Genomic DNA, 15,799 nt, shown 5'->3' on the forward strand with positions numbered 1-15,799 from the left:
TCGCAAATTGATATTATGTGGAAGGTGCTCAGCTACTTTGATGGGCAGCAGTATAAAACTCTTATGTATATAGATGCCACACATTTAAGAGCTGTTGGAGAGAAAAATTCTAGTACACTTTGAAATGTCTAAAAGCTACATAAGGTGGCTCTTCTGTACATAATAATATGGTGATTTTTACATCCAATGTTTTGAGAGATTCTATGTCTAGAGAAATGAGTAGTTTGTGTCCATTTGGAAAGCTGAAAGTGTGAGAAGGTATTAAGATCCTGTTTCTAGCCTCGATAGTGCACAAGATAATGGGCCTCAAACCTGGACACTTGAACAGGATGTAATTTTGGATGAATAGGAAGAAACATTTGTCTAACATGTTGATTCTTTTAAAATGGCAGGTGCTTGATGTTGCTCAGGATTTTGTAGTGTTAGAAGTAATATTGGGAGGGACGTGGGAAGAATATGGGTGCAGTGGTTAAAGAGCGTAAGTGTGCATGAAAGATGTGTTTCAGAAAGCTCTGCAATTTATAATATGGGTATCTTCACTGTGTGTGCATGCATATGCACACTGTACAAGTTATACAGTACTTCTGGGTAATTGGCAATCCATCCATGTTTTCTTTTTATAATTGAAAATGTCAATACAAAGTACTTTGGCATTTCTAAATTGAAATTTTCTGGCTCTGTTCCATGAAAAATGCTAATAATTCTGACAAGAACAAACCTTGAAATATCAGAATTTTTCATGGAACATAAATTCCAATTTTTGACCAACTCTAATTGGTTAACTTCACTTTCTATCTCTAGTTTTGATTAATTTAAATAGATTTTACCAAATACTCTCCTAATGCCGTCTTAAATGGCTCTTGACTTCTTAACCTCAGATACAGGTCAGAGAATAGGTCAAACTGTGAGGAAAAGTATGCTTGGAGTAGAATGATGTATGAAATGAATACACATCAGTGTAATAGCCAAGTTCCATTGTCCTAATATAATGCGATATTTTTGTGTGAGATCAATTTTGTTTGTTTGTCTATAACCTTTTATTTTCATTCTAATAAGCTACTGTTGGTGCCAAATGGTTATTTTGGGAGCAGTGCAATAAAGGAGAATTGCAGTAAACGTGAGTCAGTTCTTTATTGCATTACCTTGCTGCTGGAAGGAGGAGTCTGATGAAATTGCTGTTGCTATTCCTTGAGGTCCTAATCCAGTGCCCAGGGCACAGCTTGAGTTATTGGGCTAAGAGTTGGTTATTCCGTGAGGGTAAAGGGAGATGGAACTCCAAACAGTGGGAGCAGATACTACAGCATTAGTTGTGGAAGATCTCATAGTTCCTGTTTGCATGCTCTGCGGTAGAGAGCTGGTTGGTGAATCAGTATACAGGCATATCCACTCGCCACCTTCTTCTCTAGTCTGTCTCCCAAACCCCTTTTGAAGTGAAGGCCTTCTTCAGAACATAGTGCCCTGGCATACAGGTGCTGTGGAGTCCTCGCAGCTTGTTCCCCTTCTTTAGCTGACTTGCCCTGATTCGGCTAGCTAATAGTACAACTGGATTCCTCAGCAAACAATTACCTACTTTTAGTTGAGCAATGACTGGGTGAGCATGTTCTGTGTTTTGTAAATGCATATTTTAAATGAGACATGCCACTCTTATGCATCTCCTATGTTGCAAGGTATTTTTATGATTTGGTGTTTAAAACTCTGTAGAAAATATTTGTTGTAAGAATAGTTTGTGTGTACATTATTCAAAACTCTTTGATGGTCCTGTCTAGCAAACACTGACACAAAAGAGTTAATTAACTCAACTCGTATGTGTTTATAGGATCAGGCCCTAAAATTGTATTTATTTTTTATAAGTAGGCTATCAGTGATTTGATACTGATTTGCAATCATTTTGGAAATATAGCAACAGTTAAACTCTGGAAGAAATACTAGTTTCATTTTCATCTGCTAATTTTCTTGCTCCTGCTGTGCAAATTATTATAAATCAGGGTGGAAAGGTTTCCCTACATACTCTTGTTATAAAGAGACTGAAACATTAGAGTTCAATAAAATATGCCATCTATATGCTAAACCAAGGTCCCTGCTGCCCTCAAGAGATAAAAATAAGGGAAATTCAGGGGTTAGGATTTAGGATCCTGCCATATTATCACATTTGCTGTAATACTGTTTTGTTTGTTTTTCATCTGTTCCTCTTGGGTTTATTTCACCTTTTACATCAGGTGTTTGTTTTGTGGTTTGAAATTACAACTGTGAGTTTGACAAGGAAAGGTTAGTTTGATGCAAATCATTTATACAGCTTTCTACAGGTATTTCTATAGACTCCTGAAGAGAAGTTAACATGTGGATTCATTTTGATTATAAGGCATTAATTGCTATTTGAAAGGGTGACTGGTACTGTGAGCAAGTGAGGCATTTCACTTATTTGAGCAGTCTGATTAGCTTTAGTCCTTTTGAATATGAGGACAATTACACTGGTTCTTAATTAATTCTTCAGTTGCCACAGTGCTGTGACCAAAAGAATGTTGTCATCCTTCAGTGTGCTAACAGTACGCTCTCATGGGAAATCTGAGTTGTGAAACCCAGAGTTCTGGCCACCAATAAGGCCTTCCAGGCAAAGTTTTGAAGCTTTCCAAAATTACGAGCTCCAAAAATACAAAAGAAGTACAAAAAATAAATTATCACTACTTACCATCCTCAGGCAAGAGAAAATCATGACAGGGAGAGGTATAAAATACCTGCACTATAACTGCAGGCCTTGAGAAACGTCCAGTATTTTTTATTTGTTTTAGTTTTGCAGAAAAGAAATGTTGTCTGGGGTAGCAGGTCTAAGATATCGCCCCATTATGAACATGCTTATCTGTTGTAGGCTTCAACTTCTTGACTCCAAGGTGTACATTTTTAATAGTGAGAGTAATTAATGATTGGAACCATTTACCAAAGGTTGTGGTGGATTGTCCATCACTGATCATTTTAAAATCAAGATGGGATTTTTTTCTAAAAGCTATGCTCTAAGAATTATTTTTGGGAAGTTGTATGGCCTCTGTTATACAGGAAGTCAGACCAGATGATCACAATGGTCCCTTTTTGCCATGGACTGTATCAATAAATAGACTCACTCTTGGAATTGCTAAATTTTATATAAATTGACTTTTGGGGAAATTTTTATGATAACTACAAAACAGCCTTCAGCATTAATGTGAGTTGCCCATGATTGTTAAAATGACTTGATTTTCATGTGTTCTGAGCACCTCCACTAAAGTCAGTAGGTACTCAGCACCTTTGAAAACAGGTGAGAAGACTATATTCCATGCAAATGCTGATGCATCTGAACATTAAGGCACTGGTGCAATGGGTTTAATGATAGGGAATGGGGAGAGAATGCACACTTGAATTGGTTTTTTCTCCTGTTGCGGCAAAAGTGTTTGAGTTTGTGTTTTCTGTTCTGATGTTGTGCCAGTTTTGTCCCACTACAAAGATTGGGTCCTGTATTGTATTACTAATTGAAGTTTTGTTGGTGATGATGAAATTAAATTTTGTCCACCAAATTTTGTGTTTGATAAGCAAACTATAATTGTGCGGGCCAAGAGATTTATTCATTATAGGCCACGGTAGTTGTGAGGTAATTACATGTATTTTCTCTGCCAAGGCTGAAACTTTTAAATGCTTCATTCCAAATTTATTCCCTCTCCCCAATTTTATTTTAACTCTTTCTGATAGAAACCCTTGAACCTGAACTTGAATTTACCGGCATGGAATCCACTGACTTCAGTAGAATTCCACACAAATGCAGCGTCCATTCATGCGGGAACAAGACTTAACTTTGGTGATCTTTGACTTTAAAAAACAAAACAAAAACCTGCACAAATATCATTGTATAGTAAAAATATAAAATATTTTGGGGGACCAATACAATTAATTTCATAGTAGTAGAAAACTTCAAATACTTCAAAGTTCCCATTTTGAATTTTTTATATGACTGTAAAATGAGGATGATTGATCCTAACTTCCTAGACAATCTGAATTTATTTTTCAAAGAATGAACGATAATTGATAATTGAACTCAGTAACATTGTAAGTGGTCTGTAGTAGTCTTTTATCTGTGTTTGCCTTATACCAGATAACCTTATTGGAAGGAAGACTCAAGAATGTAATTTAGTTGTATAAGTTAGGAATGCTGGTTCTTTTAAATGTTTTTTATTGGGAAGAAAACTGTTCAAATAATCATGGTATATTTACTGTAGTTTTCCTTTCATTTTTCTTCTAGTGTAAAACTCTCTCTGGCGTCTGTGACCACATTATCTCTCTCTCATCTGATCCTCTGGTTTCGCAGTCTGCTCACCTTGAAGTGATTCAGCTAACAAACATAAAACCAAGTGAAGGGCTGGTAAGAAGTACGCAGTTAATCAAAACCGTTGTCCAAGATGAGAGAGTTAATTCTATAACTAAAATCTGTATTGGGGGGTAGAGACAAAGCCACTTCTTTTTTTAAAAATGTTTCTTTAGTTTGATTTTCACACAGCTGGGCTAATGTTATGGGTCTTTCACATGAATAACTGTTTATCAAAATGTAGTGAATAGAAAGAAATGGAAAGTAATTCTCACCAGTTTACATCAAATTCTGAAATATTTTAGACTATTCTATGATCTTGAAATCGTGGGGTGAGGGGATTTAAATTAATAAATAAACGGTGGCCATGAAGTTTGGGTGAGATTATGCACAAAACTGTCAAATTCTGGAATTTGCATCATAACATCTCTCGCTGAGAAATAAAACACTTTTATAATTTATTCAAGGACTCTATAGCAATTCCCAGGAGAAAAGTAGATTCTTTAATTGTATTGCAAGAAATCTACATGATTAATCAGATGGCTGTAAAAGACCAATGTAGCAATCCCTTGAGCGTCGCTAACGAGTTGACCACTGCTGCTTGGATTACGCATGCAGATAGCAACCGTTGCATAAAAGAAACAACACTGATTACAACTGGAGAAATGACGTTTGACATCATGAATAACAGTGCTACCTACCTACCTTGGGGACACCAGATAATGTTCGGAATTCAATTAATCATTTTCTTGAAAAATTGCTTTTACACCCTTTTTTGCTGCCTACACACACCCATGGTCCATTTACTTGTGTAATATCTGTACTGCTGTGCTCCCATTCCATGGGTTATTTTTTGGGTTAGTGGTTTTTATTTTTTATTTAATTTTAATCTTATGCCCAGGTACCTAGAAATAATGATTTACTTGGTATGTCTCTCTTCAGACAAATAGCAATTAAAATTAAAGGAATTTTATTTTTAATGGGTAAATATTACCCCATCCTTTCGTTTATTTCATTGGCTTTCTTTTTATGTCAGAATCCATTTAAAATTGCCCTTCAGGTTTTCAGCTCTCCATGGACTCCACCCTACCAATCTGGCATCTTAGTCTCTTACTCTGCTGCCTGCTCACCCCTTTCTTTATCCCATTTTCACTGGGAAGGGACATCCTCACTGTTTCTGTCCCATCTTTCTGGAGCTCTCTCCGTGTTTGATGCAAGGCCTGTTCCATGGCTGCACTGGTTTTCTAGCACTCTTTCCTCAGATCCCTCCTTATGACCCTCTTTTCTCATAATTCTGACAAGAAGTGAATCAACCAATACAGTTTTCTTTAAAAGCAAAATTATTTTTGTGGTTCTATTTCCAGCTCTGCCATTACCATGGGCAAGTCACTTCCCCTCCTTGCACCTCTGTGTGTCCCCCAGCTTTCAGTCTATCACGTCTGTGTAGACTGTAAGCACTTCATAGCAAGGACTGTCTCTTAATATGCATTTGTACACCCAGCACAATGGGGCCATGATCTCAGATGGGACCTTTAGGCACTATGGTAATACCAATAGTTGTAATTGTGTGTATTTTTAATGGTGGGGGAAAGAGTTAACCGTGCTTTGTACGAGCTTTAGCTGTGCATTATTTTGTTACTGTGTCTTCTTTCTTCCCCTTCCTCCCTTTGTCCCCATGCCACTGTTTTGTTGCCAGTTCTTCTTTGAGTGATTGTTCATGTCCATTCCAAGCAGGTGTGCGTGTGCCGCATGCACACCAGGCAGAAGATTTTTCCCCTAACAATGTCTGTAGGGTCAGCCTGGGTGCCCCCTGGGGTGGCGCCTTCATGGTGCCCAATATCGGTGCCCAATAGCCCCCCACCCCCTCAGTTCCTTCTTACCGTCTGTGACAGCTGGCTGGAACTTTGCTTGCTCTTGCAGCAAGCGCCTTAGCAGTGTCTTTGTTCGTAGTGTAAATAGTTTTTCTCTATAGTTGAAATTATCACATAGTTAGTAGTGTTTGGTAGATAGTTAGTTTCCCCTCCGGGGGTATGCCTGTGTCTCCGGGGTTTAAATTCTGTGAGTCCTGTGGCAAGTTTATGCCCAAGAGTGATCCTCACTTGTCCTGCCTGCGGTGCCTTGGTGAGACTCACCAAAGGACACGTGCTGCGTTTGCAAGGGTTTCCACCTAAGAACCCTTAAGGACAGAGAGCAGAGACTGAAACTCCTGCTCATGGAGGTGGCTCTGAGACTGCAATCCGACTCAGGACCCAACGACCCGGCACCGAGCACGTCCTCTTTGGCCGCAGCGCTCCGGCACCAACGGCACATGAAACGGGCCAGACTAAGGACCCTAAAGCCCACAGGCACCACCACTATTCGGGACATAGGGCATCGGCTTCAGTTCGGCACCGTTCTCCATCTCTGGTGCAGGTAAAGAAGAAGAGGCCGGCGAGGGACCGATCACCCCCCCCGAAGCCTAAGGGGCCAGTGCACCGTTCGCGAGTGGCTCGGCACAGACTGCGTCCACCTTGCTTCCACCCAGGGTCTCGTCGAGTCCTGCCCCAGCCAGGGTCCAGTCAAGTCCGAACCCTCCTCGGTCCCCGGACCATCTGGTGGACATGCTGCCTCGAACGCCTCTGGTGTCGATGGTGGTTGTAAGGGACCTGATGCGCCTCCCGGTGCTGTCCTCCCCCCAAAGGAGGGACAAGTCTCTGGCAACCACACGGCACCTGTTTCACTCCAGGGGCAAGCCAACCATGATGGCTCGTCGGTCCCCATCTTCGGCACTGCCCGCACAGACGCAGGAAGCGCGCCGTTCACCGGAGTTGAGTCGTCGTTTGTTGCTGACCCAGGGGACTGCTCCTCCGCGGTCTTCTTATTTGGAGACTTCGGAGTCAGAGGTAGACTCGGCTCAATCAAGCAAATCGTGCAGCAAAAGATGCCAGTCCCGGCGCAGTCACCAACCATACCCGGCACCGTGGCAACAACAGTGGCAACCACCTGCTAAATGGCCCTTCCGGGCACCCTGGGTGTACCATCAGAGCCAGGGTCCGCACTCCAAAACGGGGTCGGTGTCCTCGGCGTCGTTTGTGCCACAGTCAGTGCTGGCACCGCCGATGGCAGCGCCGCCCTCGACCGCAGTGGCCCCGCTGACTCACATGGTTTCGGCACCGATGCCTCAGCCAGCCCCAGCACTGGCTCCCCGACTGACGGCACTGGTGGAAGCCTCAGCTCCGTCCCTACCGACCTCAATGGTCTTGGCCTCACCGGTTTTACCTGCCCCGGCACCAGCTGTGATGCAGGGTTCTTCATCGGTGCCAGTTCCACAGACCAAGTACCACATGCCGAGGGACCCTCGGGGGGGTTGAAGGCAGTGAACTGGGTCCACCTACGGTTCTCTCTTCCTCGTCTTCACCCGATGAAGTGGTCGCGGGGACTTTGACGGCCCCAGCTTTGGAGGACAACCGGCTTCTTCAAGAGCTTTTGAAGCATACCGCCCAAAGCCTGGAGATTCAGGCAGAGGAGGTAGAAGAGGACTTAGACCCTGTCATAGACATCCTGGCTCCTTCCGGCTCATCCAGGGTTGCATTGCCATTTATCAAGGCAATAACTGAAAGGTCTAAGAACTTGTGGCAAACCCCTGCTTCTCTGGCACCTACGGCCAAGAAATCTGAGTGCCGCTACTTCGTTCCCTCTAAAGGGTATGAACACCTTTATACCCACGCTCCTCTGGACTCTTTGGTGGTCAAGGCGGCCAATCAGAGAGAACGTCAGGGGTTTCAAGGCTCCATGCCTAAAAACGGGGATGCCAAGAAACTGGACCTGTTTGGCCGGAAGGTCTACTCCACAGCAGGTCTACAGCTTTGTATAGCCAAACCAACAGGCCATAGTAAGTCGCTACAGACATAACACCTGCTCGTCCATGGCAAAATTTACAGAGCTTCTGCCCCAGGAAGCTTGGGAGGAGTTCTCTGTGCTCGTGGAGGAGGAGAAGTTAGTCTCCTGAGCATCTTTACAAGTGGCCCTGGATGCGGTGGATGCGGCCTCTCGCACTTTGGCCACAGAGAGGGTTATGAGGAGGGGCGCCTGGCTACAGGTCTCTGGTCTTCCCCTCGAGGTCCAACAGACCATTCAAGACCTTCCCTTCGAAGGTGTAGCTCTCTTCTCCAAGAAGACAGATAAGAGACTTCACAGCTTGAAGGACTTGAGGGGTACCCTTCGTTCGCTGGGGCTTCACACACCTGCTACCCAGTGCAGACAATTTAGGCCTCAACCTGCTCCTCGTCCTTATCAACCCCAGAACCGCCAAGACGCTCTGCGTAGGTGGAACAGGAGCACTTGGAGGAGGCAACGTCCTCCCTCTGGGCAAAACTCGGGCCAGCCTAGGGCCCCACAGGGCTCTAAACCACCCTTTTGAGGGTACGGTTGAGGACGGCTTGCCAGTTTGACCTTTGGATCCTTCCCATCTTACTTTCTCATCCCGTCTATCCCCTTTCTACCATGCCTGGTCTCAAATTACTTTGGACCGTTGGGTGCTCCGCACGGTAGAGAGGGGATATTCTATCCAATTCTGTACCTTCCCGCCCCCCCGAACCCGCTTCCCTGTCCCTCTTCAGGGACCCCTCTCACGAGCAACTTCTGTGTCAAGAGGTGCAGTCCCTCCTTTCAGTACGGGCAGTGGAGGAGGTTCCTCAGGAACTAAGGAGCAAGGGTTTTTACTCCCAGTACTTCCTAATACTGAAGGCCAAGGGGGGCCTCAGACCCATACTGGATCTGCGACAACTCAACAAGTATGTAAAGAAACTCAAGTTTCGCATGGTCTCGCTAACCTCCATTATCCCCTCACTGGATCCAGGAGACTGGTACGCTGCCCTCGACTTGAAGGACGTGTATTTTCATATCACAATAGTCCCACATCACAGACGCTACCTCAGATTCGTGGTGAACACAGGCCACTACCAGTTTGTGTCCTCCCATTTGGACTGTCGACTGCCCCTGGAGTATTCACAAAATGCCTGGCAGTCATTGCGGCATTCCTGCGCAAGCACCAGATGCAGGTTTTTCCATACCTCGACAACTGGCTGATCCAGGGTTGCTCGAGGGCCCAGGTGGAGGCTCAGGTCAAGTTTATAAGAAGGACCTTCCTCGACTTAGGTCTCCTCCTGAACGAGGAGAAATCCACTCTGTTCCCGGTACAGAGAATAGAGTTCATAGGCGCGGTCCTGGACTCTACTCAAGCCAGAGGCCAGGTTTCACTCATTTCGGGACATCATACAAGGCCTCAGGCAGTTCCCCACGACGTCAGCAAGAAACTGTTTAAAGCTGCTGGGACACATGGCCTCATGCACTTATGTGGTGCAGCATGCCAGGCTCAGGCTGCACCCTCTCCAGTCTTGGCTGGTGTCAGTGTACCGACCAGCCCGAGATGTGTTGGACAGGGTCGTAACCCTGCCCCACCTGGTACTGGACTCCCTCCTATGGTGGCTCAACTCTCGAATGGTTTGCGCAGGGGTGCCTTTTGCCAGCCCTCAGCCCTCGCTTACCTTGGTGTCAGACGTCTCGGATCTGGGCTGGGGGGCTCACCTAGGAGACCTCAAAACCCAAGGCTTCTGGTCTCTGGTGGACCTCGCTCTTCACATCAATGTCAAAGAGCTGAGGGCAGTGCATCTGGCCTGCTACGCTTTCAAAATGCACATAACGAGCAGATGTGTTTCGATCCTCACGGACAACACCTTGGTGATGTTTTATATCAACAAACAGGGAGGTGCACGCTCCTCTCCCCTGTGCCGAGAAGCCCTTGCACTGTGGGATTTCTGCATAGAGCGCTTGATCCACCTGCAGGCCTCATACCTCCCAGGGGTGCGACAGCCTCAGCCAGACCTTCAATGGCCACAAGTGGTCCCTTCGGCCAGACATGGTGAGCTCAGTCTTCCAGTTCTGGGCCTCTCCCCATATAGACCTGTTTGCCACTCCAGACAAGAAATGTCAGACATTCTGTTCTTTTGGGAACCACGGTGCGGGGTCCATGGGGGACAATTTCCTCCTCTCCTGGGAGGGCTGCCTGCTGTACACTTTCCCACCCATCCCCCTAGTCCACAGGGTGCTTCTCAAGATCTGCAGGGACCGGGCTCAAGTCATACTAATAGCACCGGTGTGGCTGCATCAGCACTGGTTCACCTTGCTCCTGAAAATGTCCATAGCGGCCCCTCTCACCTTACCACTGGTTCCCGACCTGATCACACAGGACCAGGGCTGACTCCAGCACCCAAATCTGGAGTCGCTCCACCTTACGGCCTGGATGCTCCATGGCTATGTGCCACAGAGTTCTCTTGTTCGGACCAGGTCAGACAAGTCCTCCTGGGTAGTAGAAAGCCCTCCACCAGGGCTACTTACCTGGCCAAATGGAAAGGTTCTCCATCTGGGCAGAGCAACGTAGTCAGCCACCGCTCCTCACCCCCATACCATTTATACTGGACTACCTCCTTCACCTAAAGCACCAGAACTTGTCCCGGTCATCAATAAGGGTCCACTTGGTCGCTATCTCCGCCTTCCACCCGGGTTCAGACGGTCTCTCGGTCTTTGCAAACCCTGTGGTCAGTCGTTTTCTCAAGGGTTTGGACAGGCTCTTCTCACACATGTGTCAGCCTGTCCCTGCCTGGGACCTCTCTTTAGTCCTCTCCAGGCTTACAGGCCTGCCATTTGAACCTCTGGCCACCTGCTCCCTACTATATCTCTCATTCAAGGTTGCATTCCTCGTGGCAATTACCTCAGCCTGACGGGTCTCGGAGCTCAGGGCCCTCACGTCTAAGCCCCCTTACACAGTCTTTCATAAGGATAAGGTTCAGCTTAGGCCTCATCCGGCTTTTCTCCCAAAGGTTGTCTCCCATTTTTACGTGACCCAGGACATCTTTTTTTTTTATCCCAAGTGTTTTATCCTAAGCCACACTTCTCCGACAGGGAGCGCAGGCTGCACTCACTGGACGTGCGTAGGGCCTTAGCCTTCTACATAGAGAGAACTAAGTTGTTCTGGAAGTCTGTCCAACTCTTCGTAGCCGTGGCAGACAGAATGAAGGGCCTTCTGGTGTCATCTCAATGTATATCATCATGGATAATGTCCTGCATTAGGTCCTGCTATAGCCTGGCAAAGGAGCCCGCTATTACAATTACACAACAGTCCAGGGACGATGCGGCTTTCAGGAGAGCCGTGCTATTTTCTGTGGATAACTCCGACCCCACCTCCTGAGCTCTAGCTTGTGAATCACCTGCTTGGCATGGACATGAACAATCACTCAAAGAAGAAAAAATGGTTACTCACTTTCTCATAACTGTTGTTCTTCGAGATGTGTTGTTCATGTCCGTTCCGATACCCACCCTCCTACCTCTCTGTCGGAATGGTCAGCAAGAAGGAACTGAGGGGGTGGGGGGTCAGCGGGGCCTGATATTGGGCGCCATGAAGGCACCACCCCAGGGGGCACCCAGGCTGATCCTACGGACATTGCTAGGGGAAAAATCTTCCGGCTGGCATGCACGTGCACACCTGCTTAGAATGGACGTCATCTAGTTTGTAAGCTCTTTGGAGCAGGGACCAGATGTTTGTTTATTTGTAGTATGAGGTGCCTATCAAACTTCTGGGTTGTATAAAATGGTAATCCTCATAACTGGTTATCTTTGTTAAACCATTTTCTGATGTTTTGTATGAAGGGTGCATCATTTTGTGGAATTTTTAAGATTTATCCAACATGTTCTGATTTATTGTCATTAGCCTGACCTGGTTCCCAAGTTGTCAGTTCTACAAGTTATGAAAGGTTTTGTAGTTGATAGTGGATGGCACCTTGAGGGCCTTTCACCACTTAAGTGCATAAGGAACTTGTGATGACTTCTTGACCTAACAATACCTTTTTTCCAGGATTCATATCATAATGGAATTGGGAAGATAGAGTTATGACTGACCTACTTTCAGTGGTTTGGACACATACTGGAGTTTTCTACTGGCAAAGTTGTTAACAATATTAATGTTGTTAACATAAGAGAAATGGAAGGGCTGTCTGCAAACAGGGCAGTAAATAAGCAAGAGTGGCTCATACCTTTGAAGATGGTACTGTCTGCCAACCAGGATAAGTGAAACATCTAAAATAGCTGGAGAGGAGAGTCTCTCTAAGAAGTTAAAGTAGGATGGGAAGAGGAGGGAGGGAAATAAAAATAGAAAGCAGAGTGAAACTTATCTGAATTTCTGTTGTAAATTGTTCTTGGGATCTGGGGAGTGGGAAAGGTGTGTATGGATGGATGAGTGGTTACTGTGCATGGTGTTGGAAGAGACAAACTTTAATTGAAATTAAAAAAAATTAATCTTTACATCTGGTATATGAGTACTAAAATATCACTTTTAATTAAATACCTCTGAAACTGTACATGAAAAATATTACTGAAATTTAAATATCACTCATACATAAATGTGAAGTATCAAATTACCGTACATGTGCTCTTTTCACAATTAAATATTTCCTGAGTTTTACAGTAATGTATATTGTAGTTAACATGTGGAAAGACAGACAAAATAAGCATAGCAAGTAGGAAAATATTGTGACTATTGTCATGATGTATGGGGAATTCTTTTTGGATGGAGCTTGAGTAGAGTGCTATGTTGTTGTTGTTGGGTTTTTTTCCGCTCCCCAGTCTGGTGCCTGATTTTGGCTCTGTGGTTGTTTGCATATATGTAGTACCTCATGAGTATTGCAGGAAGAAGGGATACAGCCTGCAGCATCGAGAAAAGTGAAGATGAAAAGGAAATTGTAAAATGCAGATCTCTCCTAAAAAGCCTTAATATCAGTTAAATATTGGTCAGCTTTGCAGAAATTTGTAGAGATACCCCATTTGAGAAAATACTTGAAAGTTGATTCTTCTGTATCATTGGACAGAATGTAACTTGGTGTTTCTTTCTGCTGTTTATGTTTCAGAGAAAAGAAATTGACTAGTTTAGCTGGTAATCCTTTACCCTAAGGAAATGGAATCTGAAATATTTCAACTGATTTATATGTAAGCGGGGGAATAGGCTAGCGAAAGGATCTGAGTCCTCGCTCCCACTTCCTTTAGCCAGAGGCCTCCCTGCCCTTGAGGACTCCCCTTCCACTCTCCTGTCTGGCAAAGTCCTCGTAACCCCAACAAGGCTGGGCCCAGGATTCCTGGGGGGCTTGACCCCCAACTCTGCTGTGGTCACCTAGGACAGGCTAGGGTGTCCCCACTCTGGGGTACTCTCTCTGCACTGGGCACTTCTCTGACCCACTGACCATTACATACAATTTAAAGCAAATGCAAGTTATTTAATTAACAATTAATTTTAAAAAGAATAACGAAAAATGGGAAAGGTTAAAGGAAACATATCAACCCGCTTTGTGGCAGGGAACATCACAAACAGTGTCTCTGGAATGTCAGGGCAGTTCACAATCTGTTCCTTGTAAGTCCCAGGCCTCCTTCTCAGGCCCTGGCTGTGCTGCAGGGATGCTGCCGGTTGGACGCTTGCTCTGGTGGTGGCCACGCACTCTCAGGCTCTAAGTGGTAGGACCCTTTTTCCCAGGGTCGCCCCCGCCCTGCCGGGGTTACGATCCAAGTCTTGGCTGAGGCGTCTCCCTGTGCTGGGCTCGCTGCCCAGGGTCCCCCTCGGTCTCCCCAGCTGCTCACCGCACCCAGCTCCAGACTGCTCCAGCTCCACCTCCACTCTGTCTCTGCGCTGCTGCTGCCAAGAAGGCCAATGGCATTTTGGGATGTATAAGTAGGGGCATAGCGAGCAGATCGAGGGACGTGATCGTTCCCCTCTATTCGACATTGGTGAGGCCTCATCTGGAGTACTGTGTCCAGTTTTGGGCCCCACACTTCAAGAAGGATGTGGATAAATTGGAGAGAGTCCAGCGAAGGGCAACAAAAATGATTAGGGGACTGGAACACATGAGTTATGAGGAGAGGCTGAGGGAGCTGGGATTGTTTAGCCTGCGGAAGAGAAGAATGAGGGGGGATTTGATAGCTGCTTTCAACTACCTGAAAGGGGGTTCCAAAGAGGATGGCTCTAGACTGTTCTCAATGGTAGCAGATGACAGAACGAGGAGTAATGGTCTCAAGTTGCAGTGGGGGAGGTTTAGATTGGATATTAGGAAAAACTTTTTCACTAAGAGGGTGGTGAAACACTGGAATGCGTTACCTAGGGAGGTGGTAGAATCTCCTTCCTTAGAGGTTTTTAAGATCAGGCTTGACAAAGCCCTGGCTGGGATGATTTAACTGGGAATTGGTCCTGCTTTGAGCAGGGGGTTGGACTAGATGACCTTCTGGGGTCCCTTCCAACCCTAATATTCTATGATTCAATGATTCTATGATTCTAAAACAGATAATCTTGTTACAGCTGTGAATGTTTTTCCAACCCTTAGCAAGGTTTTCTGACACACTTCTATAGCTTTTTAACTTTTAAAAATGATAATATGGAATTTCAAAGCAGGATTGTGGCATTATGAAATTTAATTTATTGATTTCCAGGTTTTCTAGTTCAGTTTTTCATTTTAGTGCTGTCCTTTACACTTCAAATACTGTTAACAGACAGTTTCATTCAAGACCTAGTTATTCATATGGGTTATATTTTTTTATGGATTAGGGAATATAGAGGTTAGTATTTCAAAACATTTTACAGACTGGGTGTTTCTCTGATTGCTGGAACAAACTTCAGATTAGTCTGTTACAGACAGAAGGTCCCTGTTCACATGGCAAATAAATGGAATGAAGCTGAGTGTAGCAGTGTGAGAGCAGTATACCACTGGTGGCCTTGCTAGCTGAAAGTCCAGGTATGTTAATGTTCCTCTGAGTCATATAACTTGAAATAATGAGGAAGGTGGGACTTTGAGATGAGGATGGATGAAGCTATATGACATTTATGAGGCTCTTAATGGTCCTTGTTAGCTTCACTGAACTCTAGAGTTGAACTGGAGAGGTGTGTTGCTTTAGTTTTGAAGGGTGCTGACTAGACCACTTTCAGAGCACATGTAATGTTTACTAAAGAAGCCTGTGACCTTTTCTTTGTGTTGGGCGGGGGGAGCTTCATTTTTGACCATCTCAGTAGAAGAATTCAAATTGAGTTAAATATGAGGTAAAATAAACTTAGCATCTTGCTGTTGCCATTCAGTCCAGTATCAGAGACAGCTAATTCACAAAATGCAATACATAACAAAGCACTGCCTAAAGTACATCTAACTTTATTTGTGCCTCCTTTTAAAAAAGAGAGTCTGGGAGAAGTTTTTATCTTTAACTGAATAATATTTAGCCCCAAGATAAAATTTGTTAATTGGTTTTAAATCAGACCATCTGCTAGTAACTGATCTGGGTACTCTCCGATGTTATTAAATATGCACCATCCATTAAGAAGGCTAGTCCTTAAATTAAGTGCACACGAGTTCCTTGTTCTTATGGTGCTTGCACTCAAAGGTTATTTCAGACATATTAACTGGATTACCACTTAAT

The 15,799-nt window shown here is 44.7% G+C and overlaps 1 protein-coding gene across 3 annotated transcripts in view; it reads left to right on the forward strand.

Moving 5' to 3' along the window:
• CNKSR2 (connector enhancer of kinase suppressor of Ras 2) overlaps positions 1-15,799 on the forward strand; it is a 377,815-nt gene that overhangs the window by 163,522 nt on the left and 198,494 nt on the right. For all 3 annotated transcript variants that reach the window (XM_084643098.1, XM_084643099.1, XM_084643100.1), the window contains one exon: positions 4,262-4,381. In XM_084643098.1, the coding sequence (XP_084499224.1) occupies positions 4,262-4,381 (120 nt within the window). The remainder of the gene's footprint in view (positions 1-4,261; positions 4,382-15,799) is intronic.

Source organism: Lepidochelys olivacea (assembly GCF_965140295.1).
Source record: "Lepidochelys olivacea isolate rLepOli2 genome assembly, chromosome: 1".
NCBI lineage: Eukaryota > Metazoa > Chordata > Testudines > Cheloniidae > Lepidochelys > Lepidochelys olivacea.